This window comes from Desmodus rotundus, chromosome 6, assembly GCF_022682495.2.
Source record: "Desmodus rotundus isolate HL8 chromosome 6, HLdesRot8A.1, whole genome shotgun sequence".
In the NCBI taxonomy this organism is placed as follows: Eukaryota; Metazoa; Chordata; class Mammalia; order Chiroptera; family Phyllostomidae; genus Desmodus; species Desmodus rotundus.
This window is the reverse complement of record NC_071392.1, coordinates 137,352,500-137,370,345: the sequence shown is the minus strand read 5'-3', so window position 1 is coordinate 137,370,345 and position 17,846 is coordinate 137,352,500. Positions and strand designations below refer to the sequence as shown.

At 42.4% G+C, this 17,846-nt stretch overlaps 1 protein-coding gene across 5 annotated transcripts in view; it reads left to right on the top strand.

Moving 5' to 3' along the window:
• Positions 1 to 17,846, top strand: part of PPP2R2B (protein phosphatase 2 regulatory subunit Bbeta) — a 416,365-nt gene that overhangs the window by 138,773 nt on the left and 259,746 nt on the right. For 2 of the 5 annotated variants that reach the window (XM_045185064.3, XM_024576832.4), the window contains one exon: positions 7,866 to 8,059. The exons of 1 other annotated variant lie outside the window; for it this stretch is intronic. In XM_045185064.3, coding sequence (XP_045040999.1) covers positions 7,866 to 8,059 — 194 coding nt within the window. Of the gene's footprint in view, positions 1 to 7,178; positions 7,372 to 7,395; positions 8,060 to 17,846 lie in introns of those variants that run through there. 2 more of the 5 variants (XM_024576834.4, XM_045185066.3) reach the window with 2 other exon arrangements.

Here is a 17,846-nt window from a genome sequence, read left to right as displayed (position 1 = left end):
TTTCACTTAGCATAATACCCTCTAGGTCCATCCACATTGTTGCAAATGGTAAGATTTCTTTCTTTTTTTTTTTATGGGCCAAGTAATCTTCTATTGCATATACGTACCACAGGTTTTTTTATTCACCTGTCTATTGATGGTCACTTGGGTTGCTTTGATAGCTTGGCTATTGTAAATATGATAGCAGTGATCTTTTAATTTTTAATACCAGCTTTGTTGAGATACTGGACCATAAAAAGTCATCCTTTTAAAGTATTCAGTGCAGCAGCCTTTAGTATATTCAGGGTTGTGCAGCTGTTGCCCTTATGCGATTTTAGAACCTTTCTATCACTCCCAAAAGAAATCCCAAACTCATTAGCAGTTACTCCCATTCCTCCAGCCCAGCCCCGAGCAACCACTAATCTACTTTTTGTCTCTATGGATTTGCCCATTCTGAACATTTCAGATAAATGGAATTATATAGTCTTTTATGACTGGCTTCTTTCACTTAGTATAATGTTTTCAAAATTTAACCATTTGGTAGCACGTATCAGTACTTCATTCTCTTTCATAACTGAACAATTCATGATGTAACAATGATATGATATAAATGGATATACCATTTGGTTCATGTATAGCACATCATACAATGGATAGATCACATTTTGTTCGTCCACCTGTCACATGAGAGATAGTTGGGTTGTTTCCATTTTGGGGCTATTGTGAATAACGTTGCTATAAATATTTGTGTACAAGTTGTGGTGTAAATATGTGCTTTCAATTCTCTTGGGCATATACCTAGAAGTGAAATAGCTGGGTCACCCAGTAGCTCTGTTTAACATTTTGAGGAACTGTGAAACTATCTGTGCTACCACTCCACTTGGCAATCCCACGACCAGTGTGTGAGGGGTCCAGTTTTGCCACATCCTCACCAACAGAGCAGCAGTGGTTTTCAACTGAGAGGGTATTCATTCCTAAGAGGGTTGAGTCAGAATCTAGCGGTGGGTGGTTTGGAAATGACTCCCAAAGATCCCGCTGCGACCTCAGCACATACCCTATCCATACACAGAGCCAGGCTCCTCTTTGGTTGGTTTTGGGTATATTATTTACTTATTTCTAAATATTAGCCTCAGTAACATGGAGGTAATAGTGGTACTTACCTTGTAATTGTTGTTGTTAGAATTAAATGAGATAATGCTAGTTAAAACCCTTTACACTGTACCTAGTACATAATAGATCTCAACAAGTGTTAGCTACTAATATTATATCAAAGGCTCAGTAATTTTACTTTATATAAACACACCATACTTTGCCTAGCCAATTCGATTGTCAGACATTTGGTTTGTTCTCAGGCTTTCATTCTCATTAACAATGCTCTGAGAAATAGCTTTGTGGCTAAATTTTTGCCCACATCCATGATTGGTTTCTTAGGATGAACTCTGGAAGTGTTACTTCTTGGCACATTTTGAAGAAATGTGGAAGTCATTTCCATATATATGTATATATATATATATATATATATACATATACACACACACACACACACATATATACATATATTTCTGTTTAAATTATACTGAAATTTCACTTTGAGAAATGTAATCAAGTACTAGACAATGTTGTTAAACCTAACAAACATAATTCAGAGTTAGGAGAGCCTAAATTTAATTCAAAAACCGCTGATGAGAAAAGGTACAAGGGTCTATTCCCTCTCAGGGTCAGGGATTCTTGGATTTCTGCGCCTGTTTTCCCACTGCATCAGTATCCAAACCAGATAGGTGGAAGAGCTGTCCATGAAATCAGGCACACTGGAGGTTTCTGTTTTGCATTTAGGCAAATCAAGGGCACAAGTAGGGTGACAATGGAGCTTGAACAGTGGAAAAGAATGGTCTGTCAAGAGTGGGCATTGAGCCCTGGCTAGTGTGGCTCAGTTGGTTGGCGCATCGTCTAGTAACCAAAGGGCTGTGGTTTGGATCCCCAGTCAGTGCCCATGCCTAGGTTACAGCTTACATCCCCAGCCCAGGTGCATATGATCCCCGGTCCCAGTGTATAGGGAGGCAACCAATTGATGTTTCTCTCTTCCATCAATGTTTCTTTCTCTCTCCTTTCCTCTCTCTCTAAAGTCAATGAAAAGATGTCCTCACATTAGGATTGGGAAAAAAAGTGACAGTAGGCATAGACCTAACGTTCCTTACATTGTCAGGCCTAGGATCCCTTTAGAAGCAATTACTCACAGGTCTACCCTGGCAATTTCATATCCAGCCTGAAAGGGACCAAACAAAGGCATCAGGTTCCCTCTGATGGATATGGGGAAGCTTCATGGTAAAGGCAGGATTTTAGTTATTGAATATTATGGCTGAGTTTGGTTGGATAGTGAAATTTGAGAGACTTAAGTGTCATGACATTGGAAGAAACTACCGATAACAGGGATGAACAGGAACATGTATCAGCAAATACATATGTGTTTCTATTGGTGTGCTGGTAAACATTTAACATCCAGCTCTTAAGAAAAAAAAAGTTCTGATTTCTATAGGGTTTTTTTTTCCATATTAGAACTATGTCACTATGGCAGATTTCAGTTTTTAAGCTACCAACATGATGTCACTCGAAGCAGAATGGGAAATGTGTACAATCATCACAATTGGCTCACAGCAGCCAGTACATGTCAGCTCTAGCACACCACTGTGTATTTTCATAAGTTGCTCTACTTGGATTATCAAGGAGACATTTTACTACATGAAATCCACAACGAGTCCAGAGTCTCAAATTAATACACTATCTTAAGGACAAGATGTTTTGTTTCCTCTTCCTAGGTTAAATGTCACATTCAAGGATCACTCATGTGGTATTACATGTTGTCACATAACAAAAAGGAACAGCAGATGTTACTAGAAATTCAAGAGGTCACCCTCTGGGCAGTCAGCACACAAGCCAACCCAGAGAGGTGTGCATTCGGTGCTTAGTGATCCTAGAGAGGGATTCCACGTGACTCCTTGGTAGAGAAACGTGATTAGTTCTGCACATACAAAATGTGAAAATCAAGTGAGGATAATCCTGATCCCTTCCATTTGCACAGGACTTTGTGGCTGACACAGGGCTTTTTGCATAATGGTAGAATTCCCTGCATCCAGTTTCTAGCTGCTCATTAAGACAGATTGATAGGTAGTAAAACTTAGGTTTCTAGGTGACTTTTGTTCACATGATTGTTCACAGTGATTGACTTGTAGCGTATCTCTCCATTTCTCTGCACATGGAGACCCCAATGAGCCACTGCTAGGAAGAAGTGACATTTTAGTGAGGCCTGGCAATGGGACCAACCTGAAGAAAGCACTTTCCTTACATGTCTCCAAAGCCACTCAACAACCCTATGAAGTAGTTCCTATTATTTCATTCCATTTTGCAAATACAGAGGCTCAGAGATGTTAAATTACTTGCCAAAGGTCATGAAATTCATCAGTGCCTGAGCTGGGACACGAACCAGGACTCTCTGACACCTAAAGCCTATCTATATTAAGACTCTCCAGACTGGCTTGGGTCAAGGGTTTTAATAAAGTTGTAGATATTTAATGTGCTAATTGGACAGGATGACCTCAAATGTTCCAGGGTAGGCAGCACTAACCTAACTTGGGGAAGGGGATAGGTGAGTGACGGGGGAAGGGGACCATGACAAGGGTGATAAAAATGAATATGTCCACATGCTGTCATGCTGAATTGTGTAACTTAAGAAGGCTGTGTATTTACAATTAGCCTTTTCTGTATCAAGCACAAGCCTAAATTAGGTCAGCCTTTCAGAGAGTCTCTGCTGATCCTTTTGTAGCCTGTGGACCCCTTTACATTAACTGTAAATTAGACACGAAGTTCCATGATAGAGCAGAGGTTGACTAGACATCTTATGCATTGATTTGCTAATATGGTAGGTGCTTAAATATTTGTTCACTGTCGATGGTGGTGATGACAGTAAATACTCAACAAGTAACAGCAATGTATTCTTTCCAAGCATTATCTCATTTAATCTTCACAATAATTCCATGACGTATTTGTCTCCCTAATTTATAGATTAAAAAAAAAAAAAAACCACATGGTTAGGGAGATCTTATAACTTGCTCACATTCATAATAAGTGGCAGAAAATCAGCTTTGCCTGAGATTGGAGCCTTGGCAGTTAACACTATGCTATTGTAACATAGAGCTATAGTTATTGATTCATATGCATTTGTTATATTTCTAAGAAAGCATATATTAAAATCAGATAATAGGATTTAAGTTCTGTGAAGGAAGGAACTCTTTTGTTTTAACCATATCCCCAGCACATAGGACAACTCATGGCACTCGCTAAGTGCCCAGTAAGTATTTTTGGTGCATAGGCACACAAAATGGGTAGGAACAATTATTTCAATAGGAACAGGAGTTACAAGCTAGAAAATTAATGGCTCACAACAGGTTTTGCTGTCAGGTAGGTTTTGTTTTTAGGGTTTTTTTTTTTTGGCAAGCATTTTAGTAAGGGTAGAACTATAGAACTGAAATATTACAGAACAAATTTAGTAATTTACTCATTCATTGAAGAAATAGTATCTTCATTCAGCAAATGTATACATTTATTATATATAATATATATACATTATTATATATTATATTATATATTAGAGAGATGGGAAGGGAGGGAGGGAGAGAGGGAAGAAACATCAATGTGAGGGAGAAACATCAATTAACTGCCTCTTGTAAGCGCCACAACCTGGGTATGTGCCCTAACTGGGAATCAAACCCGTGAGCTTTCCATCTATGGGATGATGCTCCAACCCAGAGCCACATTGGCCAGGGCTCCCTTCAACAAATATAATTGCACATCTACTAAATGCCAGACACTTAATATCAGAAATATATTGAAAGTAATTGACAATAATAAGGAAACAAGTATTGCAAAATGCAACATTCCATGAAGAAAACCAAGAAGAAGACAAAGAGACAGAAAATATGGAAGAGGAAGGGACTATGGTGTTGTCAGAGAATTCCTCAGTGAAGTAGAAGCAGTTCAGCTGAAGAATGCCAGGAACACAAGGAAGGGGTATAGGGAATGACATGTGCAAATACCAAAAGCCTTAAAAAGAACTTGACATGTTGGAGGGATAGAAAGCAGGTTAGCAAGCCAGTCTTCCATGGTCTATGTAGTCCTCTTACCCCCACACAATTGCCCAGGGCTTCCTCCAGCCTCTTGCCTCCTTTACTACGCATCATTGTGTTAAAACACCAAGGCAACAGCTTTATTTTGCTTGGTTGTGGGTGGAGGGGCTAGTTCCTCATTGTTCATAGTAGAAAAGTGTGATCACAAAATAGGAACCCTGGCATCTACCTAATCCAGAACTTGTGTCTTAAGAAAAATTTTTTAAACGTCTGTACTGTTGAATAAATGCAGGAAGAATTTGGCAGGAAACACAAGAGAGAAAATTCAGTAAGCCCAGACACTTGATGGATGGAGTGGATGTTCCTCTCTGTGGTTACAGTGGAAGATTCCTCAGGCACAGCCTGGGCTCACCTGACTGACCATGCAGCTCTGTTCCAATCTAGCCCACGTTCCAGGAAGACAAGAGGGAGATTTCCCACATACTATTTTTCCATGGCTTCCTATTGCAACTTAAGGTCATTTCAATTGAAAGCAAAGTGCTTCCTCACCACTCTGAGATGAACTTACCTTTTTTCTCCCTCCACTTTTTTTCCCGATTCCTCATTATGACAATCTGCAAGAGAAGCTAGACTCTATGTATAACTCCAGTTGAGCTGACTGCTGGAGCCTTGGTGATGGATGCAGCTTATCACATGGAAAGCCCAGCTCAGCAACTGCTGCTGAAGAGGACTGAATCAACTCACACCGGTCTTCATCTGTTACTGGAAATTCATTGATGGCTTTTCAACAAATAAGTCAAACAAACATGTAAGACTTAACCACCAGATGAGAATAACAGGGAATCTCTTGTACACTAAACTTCCTTTCACTCCAAAAAATTGTATCAAAAAATATTCCTATTGTGTCCTCCCAGAGACATGCTGTCACTTTCTGGAGAAAGGGACAATTCCACTTTCCACCTGCCAGAAGCATCTATTCTTCATGGAAATCTAATGGCAATTCCCAACCTCAGTTAAGGACTTGTTTTCCCATTTTTTTGAACTTCAAATACTTTCTTAATTGTGTTAGCTGAAGCATTGTATGTATATAATTAACTCACAGGTCCCTCTGGGCTCATGTAGCTAAACTTGTGGAGCTTAACTGAGCAAGACATTTGCTGATGTTTCCTCCTGCAATGACACCCACTGAAATGAATCCCTTCCACAAGAGGGAACCGGGTAAATGTCTTTCCCAAATAGGCTCTCTAGTGAGTTGGGTTGCTTTATAAATGTTTGTTTGTTTCATAACAATAATGATCTAATTTTCTTTCAAACACAGAATTCGCAATTTGGAGAAACATGGGGGTGGAGGGAGTAGGGAATTTGGTGTTTTCCTCCTAGTTGAAGCAGAAAGGCCTCTCTTTCGTATTCCCTGGCTCTTTGAAATTCCCTCAGGGTGGCAGTGGATCTCTGTGGGCAAAGGGCTGCAGGCTGCCTGCGTGTTGAGAGAAAATGTAAGCCGGCCATGCAGTGTCCTGTTTTCACAGGCAAAAGCCACAGGAAGGCCTACAGCGCTTTGTCTAAAACCAAGTGCAAAGGGCTAGGAGTGGACTTGTTCAGACTGATTGTGTTGACTAGATTCGTACATAACTCAGCCTTCAGAATTTCTCTGCCTGTGTAGACATAAAAGCCTACAGTTAGATGTTTGTGATTCTGTTTGAATGAAGTAGTCAGTTGTGATGGCAGAAAAGTTCTGGTCCCTGTTCCCTCTTCTATTCCTAGCACAGAGGGCTTAAGCTAGGCGCTGAGCAGCTCTTTTTCCATTATGTCTTCTCTTTTTGAGGCTTGGAACCCTAGGCCTTGCCCTTTGACTCTACCAAGGGACTGCATGCATCATCTAAGGGTGAGCAAAAGGGACCAGGATGTCCACTTCCTGCCTACCTAAGAACCCACTTCTCTTTGCTGTCCTGGAGCGCAGGTGTCGGGGAAAGGCTACAAGCTAGGGGCTGTGGCTGCCAGAGTAAACACCGCCCTCAGCTGCGTGGCGCGGGAGGAGGGAGGTTGGAAGAGTGCGTCTACCCTTTTCACCTGAGCCTGCAAGCTAGCGGATGGCTGTCCAGGTGCTGGTTCGCGGCTGCGTGCGCCCCACTGCAGCAGAGAGCAACCGCTGCTGGGAAAGAGTCCCAGGGCTGTGACGCGGTTGGGAGGAGCCTCGCCTCTAACGCACCAGCCGCCTTCAGCCTCCTGCAGCAGGAGCAGCGGCAGCTGCTGCCAGTGCGCGCGTGTGGGTGTGAGGGTGAGTGCGCTGGCGCCGGCCGCAGTGCCCTGCCCAGCTCCCCACCGGCTTCCTTTCCCCCACCAGCCAGAGCCGCCCTCCCGTGGGACCAGCACCCTCTCCTAGGCCGGGCCAGCCTGAATCCTGCCCCTGCCATCTCGTCACTGCAGCTCGGGTCCAGAAAGGCACCATTTTGTCGTGGCTGCGTGCTCTCCCAAGGGGAGGAGGGCTCTTTTTTGCATTTCGGAGCGGCTGCCAACGAGGGGAACCTGTTGGGCATCTCCCTAGCTCTGCGAGTGAGCGCCTCTCGGGCGGCGGGCGGGACCAGACCCCTCGGGGCACGGCGCATCTTGGCACCGGAGGCAGGCGCAGCATCCTCGCTGGGAATTGGAGCTGGAGTGAGCGCACCACAGGAGGAGCCGCTGCAGTCTCGGAGATCCCGAGTGGAGGAGGTGACAGCTCCATTGCCGCGTTTTTATTTTTTTTTTCTCTCCGCCTCCCCGTCTCCTCCTCAGGCTCGGACCATGGTGCAGTCCCACTGGCTCCCCTGCCCCCCTCTCCTGTGAGACTGGCTGCGGGGAGGGATCATGGATACTTGTCTGCCGGCTTCTGGTTCCCACGCAAGTAAGCCTGCTGTCAATGGAGGAGGACATTGATACCCGCAAAATCAACAACAGTTTCCTGCGCGACCACAGCTATGCGACCGAAGGTAACGCCAGCCCCGCCGCATTCCGCCGCTGGGGCCGGGCGCAAGTTGCGGATAGCTGTGCTCCGCTGGCTGCTGGGCGCGTAGTGACGGAGACTACTCCAGGGCTGGGGCGGGGGCTTGGCTTGCAGGGGCGGTCGCCGGTGCGCCCCACATCCATCCGGGCTCCACGAGGCGAGCCCAGCGTTCAGCAGCAGGTGGACCCGGTGCCCACGGGAGTTAATATGGCCCTCGGGGATTAGGGTTTTCGGGGTGGGGCTCCCGACTGGCAAAATGACCCCCATAAGACAGATGACCCTTCCCCCAAGATGTTTGTAGGGGGTCTTTGGGGACAGAAGAAGGAAGGGGCCCAGACAGACCGTGGGGTCCTCCCCTCCCTGAGTGGAATGATGCCTCTCTCTCTCAGTGGCTCTAGGGAGGGCATGGTTTCATTTCCTGCCGGTTCATCTCTCTGGCCCGGTTTACCTGTTCAGACAATCAACCCCCCAAAAGGCGCTTTGCAGAAGGGCAAGCCCTTCACCCTTGTAAGTGCATTAGCAAGAATTGAAAAGGTGGTGGGGAAAACGGTGTTCCCAGCGGTGAGCAAATGAGCCTGACACGTGGGGAGAGCAATGCGATCAGTGGAGCCTTTAAAAATCACCATTATGAATTCTGCAGCAGTAGTTTCTGCTGAATCAACAGCCAGCAGAAAGGAAGAAGGTTCAGTAGGCTGAGCTTTGCCAGGAGGTGAAATTGTCATGTGTGTGTCTCTCTCCCTGCTTGTTCTGATATTAGCCTGAGTGCGGTGCAGGCAGGCAGGGAAAAGTCAGCAGGTGGAACCTTTTGTGTGTGGATAGAGTGGAGGAATTTTTTTAATACCAAAACTTTTGTATTTTTGCTTTCATTTTTTCCCTGTAGGCCTTTATCCTTAACTGCTCATATAAATGGTTGCATTATCACACGGTCATATCCTCGCGAGGAAATGTGTGTAAAAGTGCTTTAGGAAAATGTAGCAAGGTATGTTAATTTAAGACCATTATTCTTGGCTGCTAAAATTTCTATATTATTTTAAAAATCAAGATTACTAGAGAAATGTTGTGGGGAAGTACAAGAATTCAAGTTCTGAAGGAAATAAAAAAAACATAACTTGGAGGTAGCGCTATCATTTTCTTCTGTAAATATCCCAGGAAGTTTTAGATAAAAAGACTGCCCATCACTATTGAAAATATATTCTCTATTTACCATTATGATTGGAGATCAGCAAGCCTGATGTGTCCATGGTATTAGACAGATCCAGCAGAGTTGGGTGAGCTCTGGCCTCCAGGAGCTTAGAGGTGGCTTTTAAGATGTTCATCCTGTCCCTCCCCCATACCAAGTGCTGTCCTTGCTGATACTCTCTATTTGCATAATGACCAGGTGGCTGTAAGATGTTCTTCCTCAGTCTTGGTGCTTTGTCACTGGCTCAGTTACCAGGTAGAATATGATTAGCTCCATGTCTGAGCATGGCATCCAAGAAAGAAGGTGGCCTTGGGTCTGTTGGCTTTTTCGGGGGTCACTTTTTCTGTTTGTGACAACAAAGAAAGAGGGCTCCCTTCGTGCTGTCTTGTATATTGCATTGTGCTTCCAAGTACAGGAGCAGGAAACTTACTGAGCTGGTAAGATGGGCAGTTTGGGGCCGTGTGTGTAGAGGTGTCATCTGCAGAAAAAGAAATGAGTTAAAAATCTCATTCCTTCCTACTTTCAGCGCCCTAGATACTACCTAATCTCTGTTCCTATTTTATGGCATTTTTGTAAACTGATTCTGGAGGAAATATCTGGATTTACATAATCAAAAGTGAAGCAAAGAGCTTCCTGAAATCTTTCTAAATCAACCTCTCAGATATTTCTCTGTCTCTGTCTGTCTCTTAGACTTAGAAAATGTAAAAAGCAGGAGTTGGGTAGAGCAGGAAGTCTTCTATGGTCCTAATCTGTTCATTTTAGGGGACATTCATGCAGTCATGCCGGCCAGAGGCGTAAGAGTCCCTCTTCTCCTGGTGAAAATCTTACAAGTGCTGGTGCAGCTGGAAAGAGCACCAGGTCAAAATACTCTTTGTTAAAACCCACTTTATTAGGGGCTCGCCCCCGAAGTTCTCTTCTCCTTTGTTAACTTAAACCCACTTTCTGAGGAATGAGCCTCTTGGTCCTTCTGTAGACTTTGCTTTTCTTTTTGTCTCCTTTGATAATTTCTGCATTTTGCCTACCTTCCCAGATATGTCAGATTCTTTTTCTCCAAGATCTTCTTCCCGTTTATCCCTGAACTGTTCTTGCTTGTGCTCAGACCATGCCACACTGCAGTATTCTATTTAAAGCTCAAAGGGTTTTTGCTGTGTAGTTAGTGTGAAGGACTCTAAGCTCAATTTGCATTGTAAGTGGTAGCTGCTGGCAAGTTGATTCAGCTAAGAGCAATGCAAATGCTAAAGGACACTTTTACCCCAAGATCACAAGGTGTCCTCTCTCTCTCTGTGATGTGTATTTATTAAAGACATTTCTGTGACTCTTCTTTTATTCTGGACATTAAAGTTACCACCCTTCCCTACCTTTTTCTCTTTTCTCCCTTTTTAAACTTACCATCTTTGAGCATCTTCTATATTCCAAGCACTGTGCTGAGCTTTTTATAGTAGGATTTTAACATAGCCAAAGTCTGCTAAGTGGGTGTTGTTATTCCCATTTTCAAATAATGAAACTGAGCAACAGAGGCCCAGAGGTGTTACTGATTCACCAAGGTCACCACTGCAGTCAAGGCAAGGGCTTGTCTTCAAACTCCAGACCCACCACGGTCACTTCCACTAGGAAATTCTGCACTGCCTCATTTTTCTTTGACAATGAGCTACTGTTATGGGGACGGTCACAATGGTTTTATCTTTGTGTATAACTGCATTTCTATCTGGGGTCAAATCCTTTGCAGGGATAATTTGAAAGTGTGTGTATGGGGTTATATATGAGGAAAAGCATGGGTGGAGTTGGAATAGCCACAAAAAGTGGGTTTATTGTTTTTTTTAAATATGGAATTCTGAGTTTTCTAACCAATGGCTTATCTCTCAAATCTCTCTCTACATGTGGATTTCTTTCTATATTTTTAGATTTGTTAGAACCAACTGAAATCCCCTTTCCATTAGAGCAGTCTGAAAGTTTTATAGATTAATCTTCCTACTCACAAATGAGGCCACAGAGAGAATAATCTACACAAGTAGAGTTTACAGGAATAGCAATCTGGTTAGAAGAAGTCAGAGAACATGTTTTATTTTTTAATTTAATCTTTATTGTATTTTTTCCATTACCACTTAGTCCCCTTATACCCCTCTCCCCCCAGCAGTCACCACACTGTTGTCCATGTCCATGAGTCCTTTTTCCTTTTCAGTCCCTATACCCCGAACCCTCCTCCCACCCCCAGCTGTCATCCAGCCCTCCATCTATGAGTCTGTCCCCATTTTCCTTGGTAGTTCATTTTGTTCATTAGATTCTACATACGAATGAAATCTTATGGTATTTGTCTTTCTCTGACTGGCTTATTTCACTTAGCATAATGTTCTCCAAGTCCATCCAAACTGTCACAAAAGGTAAAATTTTCTTTTTTACAGCTGAGTAGTATTCCATTGTGTAAATGTCCCATAATTGTTTTATCCACTTATCTACAGATGGACATTTGGGCTGCTTCCATATCTTGGTGATTGTAAATAATGCTGCAATGAACTTAGGGGTGTTTATGTTCTTTCAAATTAGTGTTTTGGGTTTTTTCATAGATATTCCCAGAAGTGGGATCGCTGGGTTGAAAGGCAGATCCATTTTTAATTTCTTGAGGTATCTCCATATGCTTTCCACAGTGGCTGCACCAGTCTGCATTCCCACCAACAGTGCAAAAGGGTTCTCCTTTTTCCACATCCTCACCAACACTTGTTGTTTGTTGATTTATTGATGATAGCTATTCTCATTGTGGTTTTAATTTGCATTTCTCTGATGATCAGTGATTTTGAGCATCTTTTCATATGTCTATTGGCCATCTGTATGTCCTCTTTGGAGAAGTGTCTATTCAGGTTCTTTGCCAATTTTTTAATTGGATTGGTTGTTTTTCTGGTGTTGAGTTTTGTAAATTCTTCATAAATTTTGGATATTAATCCCTTATCAGATATATTGGCAGATATGTTCTCCTATTCTTTGGGTTGTCTTTTTATCTTGTTGATGATTTCCTTTGCTGTGCAAAAACTTTTTAGTTTGATGTAGTCCCATTTGTTTATTTTTTTTCTTATGTTTTCCTTGCTATGAGCAGTGTCCAAAATTTTGCTGTCTGTGTTTTCTTCTACAAGTTTTATGCTTCTGTGTTTAACATTTAAATCTTTGATTCATTTTGAATTTATTCTTGTGTGTGGTGTAAGAAGGTGGTCTAGTTTCATTTTTCTGCATGTATCTGTCCAATTTTCCCAACACCATTTACTGAAGCCTATTCTATGTGCTTGTTTCCTCTGTCAAATATTAATTGACTGTAAAGGTGTGGGTGTATTTCTGGGCTCTCTATTTTGCTCCATTGACCTATGTGTCTGTTTTTATACCAATACCATGCTATTTTGATTACTATGGCCTTATAATATAGTTTGATATTAGGTAGTGTGATTCCTCCAACTTTGAACTTTCTCAGGATCACTCTTGCTATACTTCCATATACATTTTCAAAACATTTGTTTCAGTTCTGTGAAATATGTCACTGGAATCTTGATAGGAATTGCATTGAATCTATAGATAGCTTTTGGTAGTATGGACTTTTTAATGATGTTAAGATACTGAAGAAATTGAAGATGATATGAATAAGTGGAAGCACATACCGTGTTCATGGACAGAAAACACGTTTTAAGATAACTACTCTGTTCTCAGTTTCCTTAGCTGTAAAATGGGAATAACAACAGAACCTATGTCACAGGAAAAAAATTATTTGATACAGGAAAAGCACTGAAGATAGTGCCTAATATTAAGCCAGACCTCAATAAATGCCCTCGGTACATTATAGCTGTAGTTACTATTAATTATGCTGCATTTTCATAGTAAGCACTGTTTTTCCTCAGAATGTGCTGCTTTGGGTTTATCTCAAAGGGAAGGACTAGTGGAGGCAGGGGAGAGGTCCCACTAAAATCCACCACAGTACCTTCTTGGCTTGGCCTCTAGCCTTGGTTCTTGCCACTTATCAATTTGCCTTAATGTACTTGCTGGTTATATTCTGGTAGCAATTAAGTTCTGTCTTCTTTCAGAAGCCTTTAAAAACCCATACTTGTATGGGTTAATATGTTTGTGTGTATTAAAGGCAGAACAAATTTACTAATTGCATGTAGCTCCTTCCAATAATTGATTCATTCTGACATTAAGCCCTCAGACAAATGTTAATTGACTTTCTGCAGAGGTATTCCAGCCTGTTCCAGTAGAGACATGGTCTCTGTCCTCATGGTGCCTCCAGTCTAGCAGAAGAGGTAGACATGTCATAATTTTGCAAGTAAACATATAGTTACCAATTGTGGTAAGTGCTATTTGAGGTCATATGTAAGGCAGAAAGGTAGATCCAATTTAGATAGGGGGTTCAGAGAAAGTTTAAGCTGAGAACTAAAGGATGATTTGGAAATTAACAAGAGCTGAAGGTATTTCATGTAGAAGGGACAACCAGTACAAAGCTCAGAAATTTAAAATAGACAGATTTAAGGAATGGAAAGATGCCTGTGGCTGGTGTGTAGAGAACAAGAGGAAATGTGATGAAAATGGGAGTGGAGCCTGCAGTTTACTTTAGAATGCACCAAAACCAAGAAAGATTAAGGCTAGGATAGAGAGGTAAATAAATGGGTAGATATATAATAAAGCAAGTAGAAAATGGTAAAGTCCAGGTGGTCAGTCAATGGAGATTCACTGTAATTTTGTTTTCAACTTTGCTTGTTTGGAAAATTTCATAATAAAATGTTAGAAGAAAGAGGTACTGAGGGACCTGATCACACTGAGCCTTGTTGAATGTAAGGAGTTTGGACTTTATCCAAAGATGGATCGAAAGCCATTAAAAGATTCTGATCAGGGGGAAATATGATCAGGTTTGTTCTTTCAAAGCTCAGACTGGCTGCTCTGCAGGGTGGGGACATGGGGTTGGGCAGCAAGAGAACAGCAGTGAAAGCAAGAGGACAATTGGGAGGTCATGGCTGTACTGTCGGGTGGTGGCAGCAGTGCAGATGGGGAGATTTAGTTATGTTGGAGATGCATGGGAGAAGGAGAATGGACAGGACTTACTCCATATGACAGATTGGGTAGACATGGAAAAGGAGATGGAGATCCACTGTAGTAGTGTCAAGAAGGGCCCCCAGGATTTTGCCCTAAGAATGGATGCCTAATGGGACATTTCACTGAAACTGGAAACAGACTTTGGAAGTTGTTTAGTTTGAGGGGCATGTGAGACATCTAGTGTCACAGTGAGACTCTCGGGTAAGCAGTTGGACAGCTGGGTCTGAAGCTCAGAAGAAAGATCTGGACTAGATATACAATTTGGGACATCATACATATTAAAACTATTTAAAACTGTGAAGAGATGAGATGATTGGGATAACAGCACCCATGGCAGAATTTGAGTCAATGAGTGAAAAATTACCAGGAAACTGATCTTGGATTGGTATGGAGAAATTGTAACAAAAAGTATCTTCAATAGAATGGCTTATTAAGCGTAATTAACCACACACCGAAAGTATTCAAACAATGTGATGTGGCCATTTCTCAGCAATGTGATAGATTGTGAAGAGTCCAGTCTTGGTTCAGTTGAGTTTAGAGGGTCTCTAAACTTGAGATCTGTGTGATCTGTGAAATGGTATAGCTTTGTGGGGGGTTACAAGAATAAAAGCGAGGAAGTAGAATTCTCTGCTCCCCCGACCCCAGCACCCACACGTTCAAGGAAGAGAGGACCTATGATGAATAACACTGGAAAGGTACATGAAAAGGGCTTTTGAAATGGGGAAGCACTGGAAAAATAAATGGAGGCAGTGTGATGATGGAGAGCTGCCTTGTAGTTCCTTAAGTTGCTTTATGCATTTGTATGCAAATACCAGGTAGAATAGTGTTTGCAATGCATATGGATGAATGTTTAAGTTCTCCACTGTTCTCAGAAAAATATGAAATGGAAGGTGGGCAGAAGCTGCTGAATGCTATTGTAAATGACCTTTCTGGGGATGGGAAATGTTCTGCTACTAAACGTAATAACCAGAGTGCATTGAAAATCACTAGCAAGTATTCATTATTAGCATCCAGGTCCCCAGGGGCAATCCTGAGCCCTTTATGAGGGCTGGCCAGAAACTTACCAATGAACCTGGGGTGAATAATATTAGGCCAATCCTGTCAAAATATTGGTAATGCTCTCTGAAAAGAGCACAGCTGTAGACTGACATTCCTAGACTCTGACATTTGCATTTACGAGGAAATGAAGGGTCCAATTTACACACTTAGCTTAGGGTAGAGAACAAAGGGGGTTTCTCGAGGACTGACTGTATTCCAGGCATTTTTCTAAGTGTTTCTCATGAGTTTACTCATTTAACCATTATCCATAGGCCTGAGAGAATGTTTGCATGAGCCCTATTTTTCAAAATCAGAAATTTCAAGGTTTAGAGGAGCAAAGAAACTTGTATAAGGGGTCATACTTATAAGTGGCAAAACTAGATTGGTACCCAGGACTGCCTGGGTTGCAAGCATGTGCCCTGTGACCATCCCTGCTGCTGCTTCTCAGATTTTAGGGGGGGCAATACAGGTTGCGTTTTGTCCCCTGCATCCAACCCCATCTCTTCCCAGTAACGCAGGGCACGTGTCTGCACTATACCCATTTGTCCCTCAGGGAAGGAGCTGAATTCCCCCACCCAGCACCTGAATCTGTAGTTGATTTACACTTGTAGATTTGTTCTACTCTGTAAGAAAAGAAGAGAAATATTTATGGACTTCAGCAATCAAAATGTAAAAATTAACTGAGTCTTTATAGCCTTCTCCGTGTCCCTCACGCCCACTGCAGTCCCCAGGCTGAGCTGAGATGGTCCCATTGGGCAGCTAGGCACCCATTCTGCAGAGTGGATGGCCACAGATAGAACTGCCTGGAGCAGAGCAAAAGCGTGGGACAGAGGCAGCTACATGGTGGCTGATGTTCTTTTGCACATAAATGTGGAGGCATCTGAAACCCCATTTTGGCCAGAGCAGCTGTCTAATGCTGCTCCCTATATCCCCCAGTAATGAGTTTGCTCTCACCAAGCTTGTCATCTTTTCCACCAAATTTCCTTCTTTTGCCATTCCAGTAGAGCTCTAGAACCAGGCTGTAAATCACCTCTGCCATACCAGTTCTGATCTCACTATCCTATTGGGAGCACAGATTCTTTTTACACCGCTGGGAGCTTTGTCTTAAATAATCTAGGAACCCTTGAATCCTTATGCTCCAAGCTCATCATTGAAAGAGCTAGGAGTGATGCTTGTATGAAATTTGAAGAAAACTAATTAGTATTCATTGGGTTTTTTTGAGAAGGGGTCATGATGGGTATAGAAAGAGATTGGTTTATAGAGGAGCGAGTCAGACTCTGTTATGCGCTTTAGAGAAAATGTGATTGCTTACAGCAAATGAAAAGAAGTGAGGGAGACTCTGGGCAAGGAGCAAAAAGGTGCAGAGTCTAAGGACCTGTAAGGGCCCCAGTAGGCAGTTTTCTAGCCCAAGAAAGATGAGGTCTGCTAGATAGATTGTGCCAAAGAGTAGCTTACCTCTGAGAGGATGCATTCCAGGAGTACTGGGCTTGGTGCTGGGGGATGGACAGCCTCCTCCATCATGCACTGCTGATTCTGCTGGTGTAAATCCATGTTTAGAAATGAACCTGAAGAGGTTGCAGAATGGCAGGCGACCTCCTCCACTTAATGGCAGGAGATCAGCTTTGTGACCCTCAAGTGATGCACAGCATGCAGAAGGTGAGAAAACTGGAAAGGGAATATTGTAGCAAGAGGCTGAGCATTTACAGGTGGTCTGAAAGCCAGAACTCTCGATCCCTAAGTACAAAATGCACCAGGAAGTGTTTCACCTAGAGTGTTTTACCAAACTGGAGAGCTGCAAAACCTGAGGAGGGTAACTTTGCTCATGTAACTTAGCAGAAGTCAAGTTGGGTCCAGGGACAACCAACATAGGAGGTCTGTTGCTTCACAACAGCTGTGTTGTCGTCATTCACCTTTCTCTCTGTCTTTATGTCTTTTATGTTTTTATTTATAAGACAAATAATACATTAATGCCTTTTTTTTACTTGAAAGGATTTGAGCATTATACAAGTAGATAAAGCAAATTATGAATCACCCTCCATCCCCACACCCACCCTGCTTCCCTGCCCAAGGGCTACCATTGTCAGTAGTTGGACATGCATCCTTAGAGCCACCTTTGTGTGTTCATTCATTTAAATATACACAAACAGATATACATTGGGGGAGGGATGGTTTCTCTGTGTACACTGAGAATGTACACTGTTTATTTGCACTTTGTTTTTTTCCTCCCACTCAATGATAGAAGTCCGAGAGATCTTTCATGTTGGGACACCTATGTCCTCCTTCCTTCTAATGGCTGCATCATGCCCATGCTATGACTGTAACATAGTTTCTTTAGTAATTTTCTTGTGGGTGGACGGAAAAGTGGCTCTCGCTTTTTATATTACATAAGATGATGCAGTGATTATGCATATATGCTTTGTTCAAATGTCATCTCAAATGTCCTCCTTCCTGATTTTATCATCTTTAAAGTCATGACATAGCTTCTCATTTTTTAGCA